We start from the raw sequence: 21,109 nt of genomic DNA, 5'->3' as shown, positions 1-21,109 counted from the left end.
AGAGACAGAGAAAGGTCTTCCTTCTGTTGGTTCACCCCCCAAATGGCCGCTATGGCCAGCGTGCTGCACCGATCCGAAGCCAGGAGCTTCCTCCTGGTCTCCCATGCGGGTGCAGGGCCCAAGCACTTGGGCCATCCTCCGCTGCCTTCCCAGGCTATAGCAGAGAGCTAGACTGGAAGAGGAGTAACCGGGATTAGAACCCAGGGTGCCGGTGCCGCAGGCAGAGGATTAGCCAAGTGAGCCATGGCGCCGGCTAAGGAATATATATTTAAGATACAGTGTGAGCACCAAGATTTTCATGATTTAGATGCCTGGATGAAAAACATTGTTCATGTGTGCATATATGGGGTGTTCAAAAAATTCATGGAGAAGGAAAAACTATGAATTTAGCTTAAACTAAAACTTACCTTTTAATACCTTTTTTTTTTTTTTTTTTTTTTAATTTTTGACAGGCAGAGTGGACAGTGAGAGAGAGAGACAGAGAGAGAAAGGTCTTCCTTTGCCGTTGGTTCACCCTCCAATGGCTGCCGCTGCAGCCGGCGCACCGCGCTGATCCGATGGCAGGAGCCAGGTGCTTTTCCTGGTCTCCCATGGGGTGCAGGGCCCAAGCACCTGGGCCATCCTCCACTGCACTCCCTGGCCATAGCAGAGAGCTGGCCTGGAAGAGGGGCAACCGGGACAGAATCCGGCGCCCCGACTGGGACTAGAACCCGGTGTGCCGGCGCCGCAAGGTGGAGGATTAGCCTATTGAGCCACAGCGCCGGCCTTTTAATACCTTTTTTTAAAAAGATTTATTTGCTTATTTGAAAGGAGAAGCAGTGTGGGGGGGGGGGGGTCTTCCATTTGCTGGTTCACTCCCTAATTGGCTGCAATGGCCAGAGCTGTGCTGATCCGAAGCCAGGAGCATTCTTCCAGGTCTCCCACGTGGGTGCAGGGGCCCAAGGACTTGGCCATCTTCCACCACTTTCCCAGGCCATAGCAAAGAGCTGGATAAGAAGTGGAGCAGGCAGGACTAGAACCAGCGCCCATATGGGATGCCGGCACTGCAGGCAGCAGCTTTACCCGCTGTGCCACAGTGCCCGCCCCTTTAATACTGGTTTTCCATGACCCTTTTTGAAGTAGCTTCTGTGTAATGGTGACAATTTTAAAGTAATAGTATTCCTCATTCAATAAATATTTGGTTATTTACTATCTGTGTTATTTACTATTTTGTAGACTTTTGTTGTTTCCTAAGCTTTTTTTTTAAAAGCGTAAAAAGTTGTCACAGAATATAAATTGGTTAAGTTTTCTTTCATGGAGACATTACCATTACAACCATGGGTTTTGGAAGCTGGGTTTAGATCCCACCTCTACCTTGGATTATTACTGTATGACTTTGGGCTGGTGCCCAGCGTTGTGATGTAGCAGGTTAAGCCTCCACCAGCAATGCCAGCATCTCTTACGGGTTCCTGTCCATGTCTTGGGTGCTCCACTTCCAGTCCAGTTTCCTGTTAATGTGCTTGAGAAAGCAGTGGAAGATGGCCCAATTGCTTGGCCCCTGCACCCATGTGGGAGACTAAGAAGAAGCTCCTGGCCCAGCCCCAGCTGTTGTGGCCATTTGGGGAGTGAACCCGCAGATGGAAGATCTCTTTCACATTGAAAGGTAGAGTTCCAGAGAGAGAGAGGGAGACACACACACAGGGAGAAACAGAGACCTTCCATCCACTAGTTTGTTCCCTCAATAGTTGGGCCTGGGCCAGGTTGAACCCAGGAACTTCTGCTGGTTCTCCCACATGGGTTCAGCGATCCAAGCACTTGGGCAGTCCTCTGCTGCTTTCCCAAGGAGCCGGATCAGATGTGGAGCAGCTGGGACTTGAACTGGTGTCCACATGGAATGTTGGCATTGCAGGTGGAGGCTTAACCTGCTATGCCACAATGCTGGCCCAGCTTCTTGGTCTTAAATTTTAGTTCTTAGGATAAATAACTATAAAACTTCAGTAGATTAATTTTACTTTTTCCAGTTACTTCTATAAATTGGGGGCTTTGGACTATATAGTCCAAATATAATCTGTAATAATTGTTAAAGTCATAAATTTTGTGCGGAAATCCAGTTCAAATTCTGTTAAAGTGAAGTATATGAGTTTGAATATTATTCACTGGCCTGCTAGATTTTATAATCAACTTTAGTTGTGTGGAAGAGTAGGAACATAATTAGTAACTGAATTCATTATATTTGAAGTGAAAGCTCTGAAATCCACATGGTTAACAAAATGGCAGTTCTTAAAAAGTTTCGCAAAAATTTTACTGTATTGATAATTCCTAAAACGTTTACGGATTTTCTGTTCCTGTACCTGTTTCTGTGATGCATAGTGACTAATTTGTGATAATTTTGTGATTCTTTTCCTTGGATTGAACTCAAGAGGATGCTCTTCCTGAAGGTGCCTTAGTAATTTCTTTATGAAAGAGCCATTCTGAATTCCCTGACTAGCTTGGCTCTTACTCACCGGCTTCTTAGAATAGGAAAGGAAGAACAATTGAGAACTAGGAAGCACCTGGAAGGTGGAATTTCTTTGAGAGAATAGGGAAATAAGCAGGTTTAGTTATTTCATATTAACTTATTCTGAAAATCAGATTGTTTTCATATTGGATTAACACCTTTAGGGGAAGTGACTTAAATGAGACAGATTAAGCCATGTTCTTTTTTTTTTTTTTTTTTTTTTTTTTTGACAGGCAGAGTGGACAGTGAGAGAGACAGAGAGAAAGGTCTTCCTTTGCCGTTGGTTCACCCTCCAATGGCTGCCGCGGCCAGCGCACCGCGCTGATCTGATGCCAGGAGCCAGGAGCCAGGTGCTTTTCCTGGTCTCCCATGGGGTGCAGGGCCCAAGCACTTGGGCCATCCTCCACTGCACTCCCTGGCCACAGCAGAGAGCTGGCCTGGAAGAGGGGCAACCGGGACTAGAACCTGGTGTGCCGGCGCCGCTAGGCGGAGGATTAGCCTAGTGAGCCACGGCGCTGGCTAAGCCATGTTCTGTCATGCTGTTCATAGGTGTTAACGTGAAGCACCGAGAAAAGACTACAGATGGTGCCCTTTAGAGAAAATAGTTGTAATAGTCTTTTAGACCCTTAATTGGTTACTTTGTACTGTTTCTTTATCTTAACCTTATACCTCTTTTTTTTTTTCCTATTTTTATAGCATCTTATTTTAGAAAAGTTATAAAACCTTGGAATTTTTTTTTTTGAGATGCATTTATTTATTTTAAAAGTCAGAGGGAGAGACAGATCTCCCATCTACTAGTGCACAGAGGGTTACAACAGCTAGTGCTGGGCTGGGATGAAGGCAGGAGCTTTATCCATGTTTCCCCCATGGGTGGCGGGGACCCAAACACTTGGATTATCTTCCACTGCTTTTCCCAGGCCATTAGCATTAGGGAGCTGGATCAGAAATGGAGCAGCTGAGACACAAACTGGTACCCATGTGGGATACTGGTGTCATAGGCAGAGGCTTTACCAACAATTTCACAATGCCAGCCTGAACTTTGTGAATTTTTATGAATATTTAGGATTTATCTTGGTGTTCTCATATTGAAATGTATTCAGCATTTTTTTCCCTGGAAAGGATACCTTTTATCAGAGATCTCCTTGTATAATAACATTTACAAAAAACATTTTTAAAGATTTTATTTATTTATTTGAGAGGCAGAGTTCCAGATAAGGAGGAAGAAAGAGAGGTTTTCCATCCACTGGTTCACTTCCCAAATGGCTGCAATGGCTGGAAATGCTCTGATCCAAAGCCAGGAGCCACTTCCAGTTTCCCACATGGGTGCAGGAGCCTAAGCATTTGGGCTATTTTCCATTGCTTTCCCAGACAATAAACAGAGAGCTGGAGCGGAAGAGGAGCAGTCAGGACACGAACTAGTGTCCATATGGGATGCCAGTGCTGCTGGTGGAGTCTTAGTCCACTGTGCTACAGCACCAGCCCAGAGATTTTTGCTGCATGGCCATCTACTTGCAAGGGAAGCTGTGAGAGCCACATGCTAGCTTTCTTGCCTTTATGAAAGGAAAGCAGATCAAAAGTGAGTTGTCCTACAGTGTTTACCAAATCAGACACTTCTGTTAGAATTTTTGATAAACTGTTTGAATCATTTGAGGGCTTGGTAGTGGTAGGTGTGAATATTTTGTTCTTTTTTAAAAAACAAAGAATCGGATAATTTGAACAGAGGTATTACACAATCTTTCAAATTTTGTGGGAAGGCAAAGTTGAAACAACATATAGATTTATAAAACTATGACTTGCACATTCTTTTCTCTTGGCATTCTGTGTTTCCTCAGCCAAGTTGTTAAAAGAATAGTGTATTTTAAGCTAATTTTTATTTTGTTCATCTGTTCACGCAGTACATCCTTTCTGCTGTGAGGACAGAGTTCTGGCTCTGACAGGCGTTTCTTTTTTGGAGACCCTCCTTCAAGAGCCCAGCTGCCTATAAAAGATAGGTAAGCCATACTCTCCCAAGATTTTTTTTTTTTTTTTTAATTTGCCTTCCTTCAAAAAAGTACTGGTGTCATTCCTGTGACCTGTACCCTTATGGTTATCAGAGACATGGAAAATCGCCTTCAAACTTTTGGAAATTTGTATCTTAAAATTTTGGATTATAGTACATTGTACTAGCTGAAATTAAAGTCAGCTGTCATTTTTAATCCGTTCCCCTTTAGTTTATTGGAATGTCTAAAATAGATGATAGTCCTGATCAAACCACTTGCAACATATTCGGAAATAACAAACCAGTCTTTAAAAATAGATGCCATAACAATTTGAAAGCTACATTTTTCTTTTTTTTAATTTCTTTTTATTAAAAGACTTAGTCTTGGCTCCTATTTGATTAAATAACAAAGATGCTCACTGTCTATCACACCTTCAACATTTTTACTTTAGAATGCCATATAATTCTTTAAAGTAAAGGTTTCTGACTATTAAAAAAGAGACTTAAAATGGGGCCAGTACTTGATTTCTAATGTAACCATTTTTTGATTGCTCAAGTCAATAGGGTGTATGCTAAGTTGGGGTTACAGATAAATTTCTACCCTAATGCCACTTGATACTTAATATTTACAGGATTTCAAAAGGAGACTATATATTGTGAAATGGGAGAAACGGAAGAGGTCCCAATTATAGTTAACCTTAAATGGAGAGGAAAGTTGGACATATGAATAAAGACACGTGGAGAGTGGGGAAGGCAGGGTGCTTTTGGCAAACACATTTGTACAGTTGTATGGCCAGAAGTAGAGCAAAAAGAACTAAAAGACCATAGAGCACCTGTGTGGTTGGTCATAGTTGTGACTCATGCAACCTTTTGGGAGTTGGTGAATCATTCTCTGTCATACAAATGATTCTTAGTCTATACCTGAGCATTTTGCAAAGTAAGAAAAAACAAACAAGAGACATGTACCCTGTTTTACAAGAACTGATAGTCTACCTGAGGAGGAATACCACTTATTCAGTAGGCATTTATTAGATCATACATGGAAGAAACTATTGAGAATCTTCCATGTGCCATGCATTTCCCATCTTAGATCTCATTGACTTTTGAGAGATAAGGAATATAGCCTCCTTTTTGTGCCTGAGAATATAATAAATATATAATCTTTCATAGTTTCTCTGTATTACTCTTCCTACATATCTTAGTTCATAAAATTGTCTTCAGAGTTCTCCCAACAGAAGAAATTAGATAAAAATCTAATTTTAATTAGATAAAAATAAAAGCTAATTAGATAAAAATATAATTTTATTTTTATCTAATTCTAAGCAATAGCTTTACAGAAGTAAATGAGTAAATCCACTTCTGCTTATCAAAACTTTAAACCAAAACTTGAGGCATTATCTTGTTGATTGCTTTACATGGTTATATCTCCAAGCGTTCATAATCTGGTCTAGGAATTGATAAACTGGTCTGTACACCAGATCCAGCCTAAGGCTTGTTTTTATATTGCCTACAAGCTGAGAATGGTTTTTCCATTTTTAAATGATTGTAAAAAAAAATCCCCAAATGAATATGCAGCCAAAAATGTAGCTAGCAAAGCCAAAAATATTTACTATCCAGCACTTTAAAGGAACAGCTTGGCCACAGATCTAGACTAAAATGGATTTCTTATTTTAGATGGCATAGCTGGATGAGTCAGCTGGGGAGCCTCAAAAAATATGTAAGTGCCCGGGCCCATTGTTCATGGTTTGATACATAGCGGTCTTTGTTCTTTTTTTCCTCTTAAATGTAAAATATATGTAGGTAAGTTGTACCAGAAGATGGTGAAATGGAAAAAAAAAAAAAAAAAAAAAACCAAAAAAAAAAACCAAGAAATTTGGCTGCTATTAATAGAAAAATCTTTGTCTTAGCAAGTGGATTTTAGTGAAAAAGAGCTTCAGTGTTATTTCAACAAATCTTTAAAGGTCATCTAGCCCCCAGGTATCTTTTCCTATCTTACTTTTTCATATAATTACAAAGAAACTAAATGCAAGTTGTTGTGCTTTGTGTTGGAGGCTGAGAAGTGTCTACCTTTAAGCAATTCAGCTTAGTTGGTATGAGGAGGGAGGTCAAAGATTAGAAAGGAAAAAGTATAGAATACAAAAGAAGCAAAAACAAGAAGCAAAAACAACAGGTAGAAGTTCAGAGGAGGGAATATTTGCCCCCTTTTTGTGGATCCAAGCACAGACACTTTAGAGACAAGGTAAAAGGTTGAGCCTTGAAGGAAAAACAGAGAAATTGGCATCACAAAAATAAAAAATTGGGAAATTATGGTTGTATTACACTAAGAGCCATCTTAGCTTTGTATGTATATAATAACTATTCTAAATAAAGAATTCTAGAGCCAGTGCAAAGTTTGGAGGATAAGGTCAGAATTGGTTTTCTTTGTTGAGGTTCTGTATTTTCTGCTAGCATTTTTATTTCCTTGTTACCATTAGTAACATTTGTATGTAATGGGAACAGATATGCATTTAACAATATGATAAGTAGGTTTATGGCATCACCTGGATTATTTTTTTTAAGATTATTTATTTGAAAGGCAGAATTACAGAGAGGTCTTCCATCTGCTGATTCACTCCCCAGATGGTCACAATGGCCAGAGCTGCGCCAGTCTGAAGCTAGGAGCCAAGAGCCTATTCTGGGTCTCCCATGCAGGTGCAGGGGCCCAAGGACTTGGGCCATCTTCTACTGCTTTCCCAGGCCTCAGCAGAGCTGGATCAGAAATGGAATAGCTGGGACTTGAACCGGCGTCGATATGGGATGCCAGCACTGCAGGCAGTAGCTTTCCCTGCTTTGCCACAGTGCCGGCCCTAGCTTACTAATTATTAATTGAATAGTTTCAACATAGACACACTGGACCTAATCAAAGGTCTTGCTTCTTGCTAGCTGTAAGGTTTTGGCTCACTTAAAACTGTGCCCCCATTTGTAATGAGATAAACAATTTGATTTTTGTCTTTGAGGTCACATCATTTTTTCCATTTTTGAATTTTATATATTTGAAAGAGACATAGATTTCCCATCTGCTGGTCCAACTGCCAGCAATAGCCAGTGCTGGGCTGGGCTAAAGCCTGGAGCCAGAACTCAATTCAAGTCTCCCACAAGGGTGACAGAGACCCAACCACTTGAGCCATCACCCATGCTGCTGAGGTACACGTTAGCAGGAAGCTGGAATGGAGATTGAAGCTTGGACACGATCCCAGGCAATGTGATATAAGTGTCCCCAATGTCAGTCAAACACTCGCTTCAGTTTTGTTTTTTTAGCTCATGAGATCATGTGTGTACAGTGCTATACAACTGCATTTTCCTCTTAATTACTTTTTTAATACAACCTGGGTTGAGTATAGGTCAGCTAGGTCCTATAAATAATATAGAGGTGAACATAATAAATATTAAAGTGGCTACTGTAAGGCAAGCACTCCTAGTAGTTGGGGTTAGATAGAACTAAATAGGTAATTCGTGATGTCACAGAGATTGTCAGATTGCCCTTAGGCTTGCAGTGTAGTTGGAAAACAGACTTGTAAATAACTGTTGTTTAATAGATGCATGTGTATTAAATGCCTGTTTTCTTTGCTGTTTTCTCTGCCAAAATTCATCAAACTTCCAGGGCCTGTTAAAAGCACCATGTTTGTGTAAAATAATATCCCAATGTCAGAGCTACAAAATTGATGGGAAAGTCAGTAAAGTGATCGTAGCATTACTCCTCCATGTTCACAGATGAGGAAACAGGCAGAGGAGGGTCTGTGACTTGCCTGAGAATGCAAAGGTAGTGGTACAGTCAGGAGTTGAACCAGGAAGTTTGGCTTTTTTTTTTTTTTTTTTTTTTTTTTGAAGAAAGGTGAAGTTGGAGATGTTCTATTTGCTGGTTCACTCCACAAATGGCTGCAATGGCCTGGGCTGAACCAGGCTTAAGTCAGGAGCCTGGAACTGTCCAGATCTCCTAACTCTGGGTGGCAGAAGCCCAAATACTTGGGCCATTATCATAGAACGGGATGAGAAATAGAGCAGCTGGGACTTGAACCAGTACATATATGGGATGCTGGCACCCTAAAGTAGCAGCTTAACCCATTGTGCCACATCCAACCCTAGGAAGTTTAACTTCAAAGTCTTAAGAATTCAGTTTCAGGGGCCAGTGCTGTGGTGTACTAGGTAAAGCCACTGTCTGTAGTGCCCGCCTTCTGTTGGTTCACTCCAAATGGCGGCAACGGCTGGAGCTGTGCCGATCCAAAGCCAGGAGCCAGGTGTTTCTTCCTGGTCTCACATGTGGGTGCAGGGGCCTAGGCACTTGGTTCATCTTTTACTGCTTTCCCAGGCCATAGCAGAGAGCTGGATTGGAAGTGGAGCAGCCGGGACCAGAACCAGCACCCATATGGGATGCCGGCGCTGCAGGCTGGGACTTTAACCCACTGCGCTACAGCGCTGGCCCTGGGATTATTTATTTATTTATTTATTTGAGAGGCAGAGTTCTTCCCATCCACTGGTTCACTCCCAAAATGGCTGCAATGGCCTGAGCTGGGCCGATCTGAAGCCAGGAGCTAGGAACTACTTCCAGGTCTCCCACGCTGGTGCGGGTACCCAAGCACTTGGGCCTTCCTCCACTGCTTTTCCAGGCCCCTGGCAGAGAGCTGGATTGGAAGAGCAGCAGCCAGAACTCAAAACAGTGCTCATATGGAATGTTGGCACTGCAGGTGGAGGCTTAACCTATTACACCACAGTGCCTGCCCTAAAGTAGGGTTTAATGGATTACAAACCAGGTATTATGGGAATATGAATTAATCAAATTGATATTGTGAAAGATTTACAGGAGGTTATTGTTAAGCTGTGTTAAGGGTCTTGAGAGAGGTTTTCTTAAGTAGAGGAGGAGGTCGGAAGTGGTGAAGCTGTGAAATTTGGCATGACATTAAAATGGACATGGTTTAACTTGCTTTCTCCACTTTCTGGGTTTCCCTTTTCCATTACCTCTAAGTACTGATTACCTGTTTGCCTTAGCTTGGTATTGGGCCTCAATACCAAGAGTTTTTCTTTGAGATGCTCCAGTTTTCCAAAGTTATCTGTTCCTTCTCTACCTATTAACTTATCTTGAGAGTGGCTGAAGTGATTCCTGTCACCTGCAGGCCTAGAGCACAGATGTGAGTGCATCAGTTATCTTACTGCTGCCCACAACCATTCAGCTAGCTATGAAGTTAGTTTGTTCAGCTTTATCTCTTAATCCAAGTCAGCACTAATCAGGCTAAAAGGCCTAGTTTACTGAATTCCTACCTAAAGTTTGTCACAGGAAAATTCACAGCTGCTTACTAAAGATAAGTGAAATTCGAATAAATAATATAACTTGTTATTACAGGGATTTGGATATTGGTGGGTTATCTACCATAATATAATAAGCATGATGTATCATGGTTAGTTAGTATTAACATCACTGATTCCGTCGTAACAGTTTTATAATTTCTGTGCTTCATATCTTTGCTATTTATTTATTTATTGGAGAGGCAGACATACAGAGAACTCCAACAACTGGTGTACTCTTCTCATACCTCCAGTAGCTTGGGCTGGACCAGGCCAAAGCTGGGAGCTGGTAATTTGATCCACATCTTCTATAAGTAGAAGGATCTGATTACCTGAGCCATCACTTGCTGCCTCCCAGGTACACATTGCAGTGAGATGAAATTAGCAGCAAAGCTGGGACTAAATCCCAGGTACTTTTATGGGATGTGGTCATCTCAAGCTGTATCTTAACCGCTAGAGCAGAAGCCCACCTCCTGCCCTGCTTTTCAGAAACACTTAGGGACTTCTAGTTTTAGAGGAAATTGCCTTTATATAATCAAAGAACTTCCCGCTTAACAAAAGGAAACACTCATAGCAATACTATGAGTATTAGTATGAGTAATACTATGAGTACTAACTCATAGTAATACTAGGTAATATTTATTATTTCCTGTGTGCTAGGCACCATTAATCCTGGCTGTACCTTCAGCCTGGCCCAGCCCTGGCTATTGTAGGCAAATGGGACTGTCTCTGATATACATTATCTTTTTTTAAAAAATTACATATTAATGCATTCATTCCCATATAACCATAGGTAACTATTGTTTTCTTTATATTGTAGATGAGGAAACTAGGTTGCAGGACATCTTGGGCTGGAATTTGAAACTAGGTTAACTTGCCTCAAGACCCAACACCTGTACTATCATGTGTCATCTTCCTTTCTTTTCTTATTATTACTTTTTTAAAATTCACTTATTTAAAATCACAGTTAGAGAGAGACATAGCTCCATCTGCTGGTCCACTCCCCAGATGACCACATTAGCCTGAGCTGGGCCAGGAGCTCCATCCGGGCCTCCCTCTTGAGCAGCAGAGGCCCAACCACCTGAGCCATCCACCGCTGCTTTTCTAAGATCATTGGCAGGAAACTGGAGTGAAAGTGGAGCTGCTGGGACACGAAACAGCATCCACCCATAAATGATCCCAGCCCTGCAGGAGGTGGCTTTGCTATACCATAACATCAACCTGAAGCATATCTTTTTGTAGTGCTTAGGCAATATGGTTTCATTTCTTAAGAATTTTGTTACTAGATAACAAACAGGCTAGTTGTCCAATTAGAAAAACTGTGTAGAACATATGCCTTTTAAAGGATGATGTTACAAATAGAAATTACTTACCTACTTTAAAATGAAATTTCATGGAATTTACTTGATCTGTATTTATCACTGCAAAAGTTTTTGCTTTGTCAAGCTATTAAAGCTCTGAATCTGCAGGTCTAAAATTGGTGCCATATTGTGTACACCTTTTAAAATTTTAATGACAGGCCAGTGCTGTGGTGAAGCAGGTGAAAGGTGCTGCCTGTCAGCATCCCATATGGGTACCAGTTCAAGTCCTAGCTGCTGAATTTCTGATCCATCCAGCTCTCTGCTATGGCCTAGGAAAGCAGTAGAGGGATAGCCCAGGTCCTTTGGCCCCTGCACCTGTGTGGGAGTCTAGGAAGAAGCTCTTGGCTCTTGTCTTCAGATTAGCCCAGCTGCAGCTATTGCAGCCATTTAGAGAATGAACCAGTGGATAGAAGACTCTCTTCTCTCTCTTTCTGCCTCTGGTTCTCTAATTCTCTGCTTTTCAAATCAATAAAACAATTTTTTTTGATGACAGGGTTTAAAAAAGATTCAATATTTTTAATTACTGAATGTGAATAGGGGTCAAATAATGCTTATAATATCCTTGTCTCTTTTGCTCTCAAACATTTCAGTACTTAGTTTTTTTTACATGTAAATCCAGATTTTATTAGCCTTTGACATGATACATATAGTAGGGATTACTCTTTATATTAAACACATCAAAACTTAGGAATTTTTAGTATTTCCTTCAGAGTCTAATGTATCCAGGTAAGTTAGTTATAACAAACTGATGAACCATTATTGACTTTTCACAACTCCCATGGTCTAGAATATCTCATAGCATTAGGAAATAAGCAAAAAGCTTAGGTAGTCGATGATGTCTCAAATACTTGGGTTCTTGTCACCCACATAGGAGACCTAGATTGAGTTCCATGGTCCTGACTTTCGCCTGATCCTCCTTGAGTTGTGGCATGCATTTGGGGAGTGAACAGCAGATAGGAGCTTGGTCTCTGTCTCTGTCTTTAAAATAAATGTTAAATTACTTAATTAAAAAAACTGTATTGTGATAACTCAGATTCAAGAATAAAACACTGGGAGAAACATTCTGTTCCTTTCACTAGTTTTGGTGTATAAAGTTAATAATTTAAATTATCTTGATGTTTAGATTTTTGCCTTTGAGAATGTAAATTAAATGAATTAATGCTTCCTAGTTTGAGAGACTCTGATTTGGACAAAGTGTACTATAATTTTCTCATTTTAATCTATTCGTATGTGCATATGTGTGTATTTTGCTTTTCTTTAATCAGCAACAGGTTACTGTTTAGGGACAAGTTCTAGAGTCAGATCTATATTAATGTGACTGGACAAAACATCACTGAGCATTGGTTTCTTCATATATTCATAAATGGTTATTGAGCAACTGCTGGGTATCAGGTACTATTTTATAAGTCAGGGACACATCAGTGAACATAAGAGGTGGAAAAAATTCTTGTTCTCATGGAACTTAGATTACCCCCCCCCCACTCATCGTTTGGCATTGGTAAATTTTTTTTTGTGTGTGTGTGTGTTTTTTAAACTTTTATTTAATGAATATAAATTTCCAAAGTACAGAATATGGATTACAATGGCTTCCCCCCCAAGACGTCCCTCCCACCTGCAACCTTCCCCTTTCTCACTCCCTCTCCCCTTCCATTCACATCAAGATTCATTTTCGTTTCTCTTTATATACAGAAGATCAGTTTAGCATACATTAAGTAAAGATTTCAACAGTTTGCTCCCACACAGAAACATAAAGTGAAAAATACTGTTTGAGGGAACTTAGATTCTAATAGGGCAAGATAGTAAGAGGATAATATAATAGCATCTAGTTTTGGATATTTTTCAGTATTAATTGTAATAAAAAGTTTCCTGTCCATATTGCAGAACAAATTTAAGGTACATATTTTTTTTCTGATTGTTTTTTAGGCTTAAATTTATACTGGGATATAATTTGTTGAGTATTTGTAATCTATCAAAAATTGGTAATTTTCAGTTATTGATAACTAATATGTTGATTTTCTCTAATATTAAGGGATCTAGGGGAACTAGAGGGAAGACAATGAATCTCATCAATATATGTATTTTGCATTTCTAACAGCCACCAAAAAAGACTTCCAAAAGAGAAAAACCTAAGCAGAAAGCTGTTGCGAAAAGTAAGAAGTCTGTAAAAAGTGCTAATGTTAAGAAAGCAGACAGCAGCACCACCAAGAAAAATCAGAACAGTTCCAAGAAAGGTATGTTAGAAATGAATCCACAGTCTGAAAGCTGTATATCATGTGCATAACAAGAAAACATGTAAACTGTGAAGAACATCAGGAGAAAAGCAGGATGCATGTACCTATATGCATCTAAATGATGATTTACAATTTTTCTTTTTTTAGATCCAGGACTCTGAGAATCTGATGAAAGTTTACAAAAGTCTTCCCAACTTGTCTTAAAAGTTAACTGATTTTGCTATGTAAGAAAAGGTTTTATTCATGTTTGATAAAATGTCTTATTTTTAGAAAGTGAATCTGAGGATAGTTCAGATGATGAACCTTTAATTAAAAAATTGAAGAAACCGCCTACAGATGAAGAGTTAAAGGAAACAGTAAAGAAATTGTTGGCCAATGCTAACTTGGAGGAAGTCACAATGAAGCAGATTTGTAAAGAGGTAATTAAGACAACTTCATTTTTGCTCTTGAAAAATTTTATCAGCCCTAATTAATCTGAAGCTAGAACCTTTTGAGCATTAATTTACTGAATGTATATTTCTTGTATATATTTATATGCCAGGTACTCTTAAGGTGCCAGGATACCTCATTAAATAAAATAGAATCTCTGTCCTAATCCAGTTGTTCTGTAAGTAACATTGAAATGAACAGAATTAGAGTAAATAAAAGTAAACGATACATTCTAAACCAGAAACAAAATCATCTTGGTGTAGAAACTCTTTACTAATGCATTCTTGGACTGTAACCTTATTTGTTTGTTGGTATGGTAAATGAACTGCTAGAGATTAGCTTCTTAACTCAAATGGCTATGAAATTCTTCCAGTACTTCTCAGAAAATAAAATGTTATGGTCTTGAGTATGACTCCAGAATTTAGAATATATAATTTGTTACAGTAAAATCTAATTAAAGTTCAAAGTGTATGAAGTTGAAATAGTCCACACCGTTTTTTAGGACATTGATTATTGCTTTGTTTATTCAACAATTATAGAGCCTCTGCTGCATATCAGGCAAAGGGCTAGATGTTACTTACAGGTAGAACCAGAGAAACCATTACTTGGTTTAAAGGGTGCTTATGGTCTAATGCAGGGATGGGGAATCTTTTTTACCGCCAAGGGCCATTTGGATATTTATAGCATCAGTCATGAGCCATACAAAATTACCAACTAAAAATTACTCTGCTATAGATTTATTGAATTTCTAGTCCCATCTGCAGTTGCCTTGGCAAGGCCAAACCAAATGATTTCATGGATATGGCCTGTGGGCCAGATGTTCCCCACCCCAGTAGTGAGACAGAGACAGACAATTCAGTAACTAGAGTACACTGTATGTGGGGCTGTGTTGAAAGACTGTCGGCTTAGGGAAAATGCTAGGGGGGATTTGGAGGGGTTTTTAACTGATGTGTTGGGCAGAGCATCAGCAGTTCCCATACAGTTGAAGAACAAGGACACACCAAAATACTCACTGAATAGTAACTAGTATGTCTCAAGACTAGGATTGGGAGGAAGTTAGTGAATACTAAAGAGTTTTGTAGATCTTATTTATGCTTTACTATAGAGTTTGGTTTTCTTCCTGAAACTAATGGAGAATTGGGAGACTGGGTAGATCACTGAGATTCTGGAGACAAAATGCATTCGTATTTTAACTTTTTAAAGTCATCCTAGAAACATACAGAAGGGTGGACTGGTAAGAAGATGAGATGAGGGAGGCAGGAAACCCAATTAATATCTTAAAGCAATCAGGTTGCCAAATCCAAGTCTGAAAACAAGAGAGCTGATCAAATGCTGTTTCATTGTGGAAATGAGAACTTCAGGGGTGTTAATCACAATAGAGAACAGAACATAGAGAATGCTTTTTAAAGAAAAGGTGAGGTTTTTGGGTAGACATTTTGAGATGGAGTGTTTGGAATATCCAAGTTTGCAAAATTATGCACATAATATTTTTCTGGTTTAGGATGGAAATTTAGGCTAAGATACTATTGTGAGTTAAAACCAGGAGTATAAATTAGGTGGCCCAGGAAGGAAGATTTAGGGTGATGAGATCCTTAAGACTGTTGATACCACAGTTGAGAAGTATTTTCTATAAAGTATAAGAAATTGTAGAGTCAGTAGTAGAAGGACCAGAGGGAGCGGTGCTATGAAAACCAAGAGGATAGTACTGATAAAGAAGAAGCATTAACTTAGAAGTCAATGAGAAGTGGAAATGAAAGGCACTTCACAGAAAAAATATACACTCAACCTTCTCTAGTATCAGGGAGGTAGAAATTAAAAGGGGGTAGTATTAGTAGGTTGGCAAAAAACTATAGATTGACAGCTTTCATTATTGGCAAGTATACAGGGAAGCAGGTACTCATGCTTTAAGTTGTAATAGCTTTTTTTAGAGGACATGAAGGTAGTAGTAAAATTTTAATTGCAAATGCCCTTTAACCTAGCAATTCCATTTCTAGGTCTCTGAAAGACATAGTCACATCTGCATAAAATGATTACAGTAGTGTTCAGCATGTCTGTAATATTGCACACCAGAAACAACCTAACTGGCCATCAGTAGGGAAATGGTTAAACTGTGGTACATTGATATTTTTGGAATACTGTGTAGCAGTTCAAAAGAACATGGAAAAACCTTCCAGGTATTGTTAAATCTTAAAAACATAGAGAATATTACTCTTATTTATGTAAATATAGGAAAATGATACTGCTATTTTATGTGTATAAATTAACTTTTACTAAGGTCTGAAAGATTATACACCAAACTGACCACTGGAAGTTTCCTCTGGGGGGAAAAGAGGGACAAGGAATGTGGATGGGAAATTGGAGATTATTTCTGTACATTGGAAGAATTTTTGTGAACACACTTAAGTTTTAAAAAGGGATTATTAGTAACATGGCTCAGTGAAGTGAGGACATGTTTGGACTCCACAGGGTGGTCTGTAATGGCAGTGGTCATAGCAGGCAGTGGTAAAAGCAGTTCCCTTAGATGCAGGACTCGTGAGTAGTGAGGAAGATGGATGAATTCACATTTCAGCAGCTTGCTTTAGAAGGAAAATAGTAGGTAGTTGGAAGTACACAAGTAGATTAAGAAAGTATTTTTTCAAAAAGCCAAGGGAGAGAGAGAGAGCCTGTTTGGGGCTAAGCAGTAAGTATTGGTTTTCTTTTTCTTTCTTTCTTCCTCTTATTCCTTCTTTCCTTCTCCCCCCCCTTCCCCCCCTTCCTTCCCCCCTTCCCCCCCCTTCCTTCCCCCCTTCCCTCCTTCCTTCTCCCCTTCCTTCCTTCCTTCCCCCCTTCCCTCCTTCGCTCCCTCCCTCCCTCCCTCCCTCCCTCCCTTCCTTCCTTCCTTCATTCCTTTTTATTTGGAAGAGAGAGAAAAAACTTCCATCTGCTGATTAACTCCCCAGATGGCTGCAATGGGCAGGGCTAGGCCAGGCCAAAGTCAGGAGCCAGGCACTTCATCTGGGTCTTCCATGTGGTTGCAGAGGCCCAACCACTTGGGCCACCTTCTGCTGCTTTTCCTAGGCCATCAGCAGAGAGCTGGATGGGAAGTGGAGCAGCTGGGACTCTTTAATTGATGCCCATATCAGATACCAGCGATGGAGACAGTGGCTTAATCCACTATGCCACAGTGCCAACCCCCAGGAAATTTCTTAAACTTGTGATTACTGGAGAGTTGAAAAATGGAGGCAAAAATGATGGGTGAATCCAGATACTGCCAGAGAAGAAGGAAGTCAAGTCTGAAACTTGAAGGACTTCATAATAATGGCTTCTTGGCTGAGCAGATATGTGGGACACTTGAGTAAGGAGACGAAACTGCCATTGACAGGAGTGCAAGGAGAATCTGACCACGGACCAGGGGACCGTTGGGGAGGCCCTGAAACGTGACCAGTCCTTCTTTCACACTGCAACCTGTAGGCTTAACCGTACAATAATGGCTAGTTAGACCAACTCAGGGTTGGGGTTTTGCTGGGGAAAAACAAAGGAGCAAACAAATTGAGGAATTAAATGATCGATTTTTTTTTTTTTTTTTTTGGACAGAGTTAGACAGAAAGGTCTTCCTTTCCGTTGGTTCGCCCCCAAAATGGCCACTACTGCCAGCGTGCTGCAGCCAGCGCCCTGTGCCGATCCGAAGCCAGAAGCCAGGTGCTTCCTCCCAGTCTCTCATGCGGGTGCAGAGCCCAAGCACTTGGGCCATCCTCCACTGCCTTCCCAGGCCACAGCAGAGAGCTGGACTGAAAGAGGAGCAATTGGGACAGAATCTGGCGCCCCAACCAGGACCAGAACCTAGGGTGCTGTTGCCGAAGGTGGAGGATTAGCCTAGTGAGCTGCAGTGCTGGCCTAAATATCGATATTTTTTGCAAGGGTTGGCGAACAACGGCTGGTGTGCCAAATCCTTTTTTTTTTTTTTTTTTTTTAATATTGATTTATTTGAGAGAGAGGAGGAGAGAAGAGAGATCATCCTTCTGCTGGTTCACTCCCCAGATGGCTGCAATGGCTGGGGTGGGTCAGGCCAAAACCAAGAGCCAGGAGCTTCTGGGTCTCCCTTGTGCATGGCAGGGGCCCAAGCACTCTGGCCATTTTCCAAGACCATTAGCAGGGAGATAGATGGGAAGTGGAACAGCTGGGTCTGGAACCGAACCAGGGCCCAATATAGGGTTCTGGTGCTGCAGGCTGTGGCTTTAACCGGTTGTGCAGGCCAAATGCATTCTACTACCTGGTTTGGTAAATAAAGTTTCATTGTAATACAACCACACCTATTAAGTACTGTCTGTGGTAGCTTTTAACATTATAACCACATAGTTGAGGACTGTGAAGGAAACTGTCTGGTCCTTAACAGAAAAAGTTGCTGATCATGAACTGTATGGTAACTGTAGGAATGAAGCCAGCTGGTCCTTACAGATTTTCAGCATATAGGGTCAGCACTTGACATCAAGCAGCGGGTGTCTTGGGGCGGAGAAAGTTAACAAAAGAGGAAAACTCAGAGTCTTGGGAGTAGAGAACTCGTAAGACTACTTGTATCTTAGTGATTTCACTTTGAGGAGGGGATTGAGTAGAAGCTGAAGTTCATTGAAGTGAACCGTGTGGGATCATATGTAGAAAGTGTTAGATGATGCAACCGACACGAATCTGGGAGGTAACCTGCCGTTGTAAAGAACTTAGTTCACTTAACAAAGGTCTGTCTAGATGTTTTCCTCACCATGTTTATTGGTAATTTACCTCAGATTCAGCTTCTAAAGCAACGAGCATGTTTATATACTAGTTTTCTGCTTTGTGTACCATATTAAAGCTTTACATTTGCAGCAGAATTTGGTAAAGCAGATTGGTATCAGAATGTAAGTGCAGGGGCCGGTGCTGTGGTGCAGTAGATTAATCCTCCGCCTGCAGCGCTGGCATCCAGTGTGGGTATCAGTTTTAGTCCCCGCTGCTCCTCTTCTGACCCAGCTCTCTGCAATGGCCTGGGAAAGCAGTAGAAGATGGCCTAAGCGCTTGGACCCCTGCAACCGCGCGTGGGAGACCAGAAGCTCCTGGCCTCAGATTGGCTCAGCTCCCACCATTGCAGCCATTTGGGGAGTGAGCCAGCAAATGGAAGACCTCTCTGTCTTTCCCTCTTCACTATCTGTAACTCTGCCTCTCAAATAAATCTTTTTTAAGAAAAAGAATGTAAGTGCAGCTGTTTGTATGTAGCATACATTTCTAATTCAAAGAATGTCATTAAATTTTAAGATCTTATAATTTTTTTCCTTTTCACTCCAGGTATATGAAAATTATCCTGCTTATGATTTAACTGAAAGAAAAGATTTCATAAAAACAACTGTTAAAGAAGTAAGTATTTCTGTTTTCCAAGTTTGATTATTTTGAACCTATCAAATTAGCTGTATCAAGTATTGTATGTTTTCCAAAATACTCAAGTCACTGAATTACCATATGTGATCCTCAGATTATATAGCTCATTTTGTTCCCATTTTAGAGAGCCTTAAAATTTGGACAGTTAGTGGCAAAACCCAGACTCGGGTGAAGATGCGTTCTCCTAGTGTGTGTGGGTAGTGAGGCACTTCAGTGTTGCATGCCCAACTACTCTAGCATAGGTTTCTGTCCGTGGCCAAAGGCAGGGGAGATCAACAATAGCTGTAGTTCTATGCTGATCCCAGTGGATTTCCCAGAGTCACAGTAATAAGAGAGGTGTGAGTTCAAAATGGAATGGTTTTGTGATTTATGTATACATAGTATATGGTGGATATGATAAAATAACGTTTATCTTTTGTTACAGCTAATTTCTTGAGACTGAGATGACTTGTTCCCATAGATTCGAAGATCTGATTTATACCATTATACCAGCAAAGAGAATGTATTTCCTTTTCTAAATCCTTGTTAAGCATTGTGGTAGAACTAAACTGCTGACCCTTTATTATCTTCAGTGTTAATGTAAAATTGAGTTTGCCGTTTTAAATTGCATTTCTATGCAGTTTTTAGTTAACATTCTTGCATGGCAGTAATTGTTACTTGCTTTTATAGTTGTATTTTGTACATTTTTGATTTCTTTATATAAGGATATAGATCCTTGAATTGTGGTTTTTAGTGCACTTAATATTAGCTTGCTTAAGACATTCTTTTAATCAGGTAGAACAAAAGTTATTATAACCGGCATTTATACATAGACTATTGTGGCATTTAGTACATGAACTATTTTGAATACACATCTCTTCTGTCAGAGTGAAAGCTCCAGTGATGGTGTGTTCATCATGTAACAGTACACACGCTACAGTTTTCCAGAGGACTAGAATGGAACTTCTCTCCTGCATGTGTATATATGTCAAATTGTCAGCATGACAGAAGTGACAGATGTTATTTTTGTATTTTTAAAAAACCAATTTGTTGTATATAAGGTTTTTTATTTCTTTTGTGCAGATCAGTTTTTAAACTCACATAGGTAGGTGTCTTTCCACTTGTAAACGATAAAATGTCAGTGTTGAGCAGACAGTGTGACAGCAGCGAAAGTCAGAATTCAGTGACAGGACAGACAGTTCCCCTGCTTTGCCTTTAAAGTGTCATCAATTTGTAGTTTTAGTGTTAACTCAGCAAAAATGTTCGTTGATACATTTTATATTAAGGACAGACCAAAATCAATACATCAAAGCTTCAAAAACTTTGGGGAGAGGGGTTACATACAAGCAAGCACATTTGGCTTATTAGTAAATGAAGCGATTCTTATTAACTGCTTTGCCCATATAAATTGCTCATATTTACAGGAAACTTGATCACCCTCATAATGATGATAAAGGAACTAGATAAAGATGCCAGAAATGTTAGGCAGTAGCCGCTATCTCTGACAAAGTATTTCTCAGAAGTGATAATAAGCTTATTTTTACCTTTAAAGAAATTCAGTATATTTGTGTTGGGTTTGAAATTTTGGCCAATCAGGATTCTAGGTGATCAGCATATGGACCACTCTTGAATGAGACTGATTTTATCTTTTGTCTTAATCAGTTTGTTAAATAATCTCTGAATCTTAAACTAAAACATGCTGCTATAAAAAATTATTTGATATACCAATTGAGTGTTGAAAAATGCATCATAGAACAGAAATATGTAAAACTGATGTTGAATGTGAACAGGTGTTTTCATAGGCTTGACTTGTTTCTTAAGACTTTAGGGAAAGTACATTTAATGAATGGAATAAGTAACTAACGGAGACCTAAGAATTGGCCTTTGATTTTAAATATTCTTACAAACCTTGTCAATAAAAATTATAAATCTAAATCAGTGGCGCTTTAAGTCTGTGTTT

General features: G+C 40.0%; 1 protein-coding gene across 2 annotated transcripts in view; it reads left to right on the top strand.

Annotated features, from left to right (window-relative positions):
• DEK (DEK proto-oncogene) overlaps window positions 1–21,084 on the top strand; it is a 42,395-nt gene extending 21,311 nt beyond the window's left edge. For both annotated transcript variants that reach the window (XM_051832582.2, XM_051832581.2), the window contains 4 exons: window positions 13,227–13,362; window positions 13,633–13,781; window positions 19,081–19,149; window positions 19,595–21,084. In XM_051832582.2, the coding sequence (XP_051688542.1) occupies window positions 13,227–13,362; window positions 13,633–13,781; window positions 19,081–19,149; window positions 19,595–19,606 (366 nt within the window). In that variant the 3' untranslated portion in view covers window positions 19,607–21,084. The remainder of the gene's footprint in view (window positions 1–13,226; window positions 13,363–13,632; window positions 13,782–19,080; window positions 19,150–19,594) is intronic.
• The last annotated feature ends 25 nt before the right edge of the window (window positions 21,085–21,109 follow it).

Source organism: Oryctolagus cuniculus, chromosome 5 (assembly GCF_964237555.1).
Source record: "Oryctolagus cuniculus chromosome 5, mOryCun1.1, whole genome shotgun sequence".
In the NCBI taxonomy this organism is placed as follows: Eukaryota; Metazoa; Chordata; class Mammalia; order Lagomorpha; family Leporidae; genus Oryctolagus; species Oryctolagus cuniculus.
Note: the sequence above shows the minus strand (reverse complement) of the source record. Positions and strands in the feature narration are given on the sequence as shown.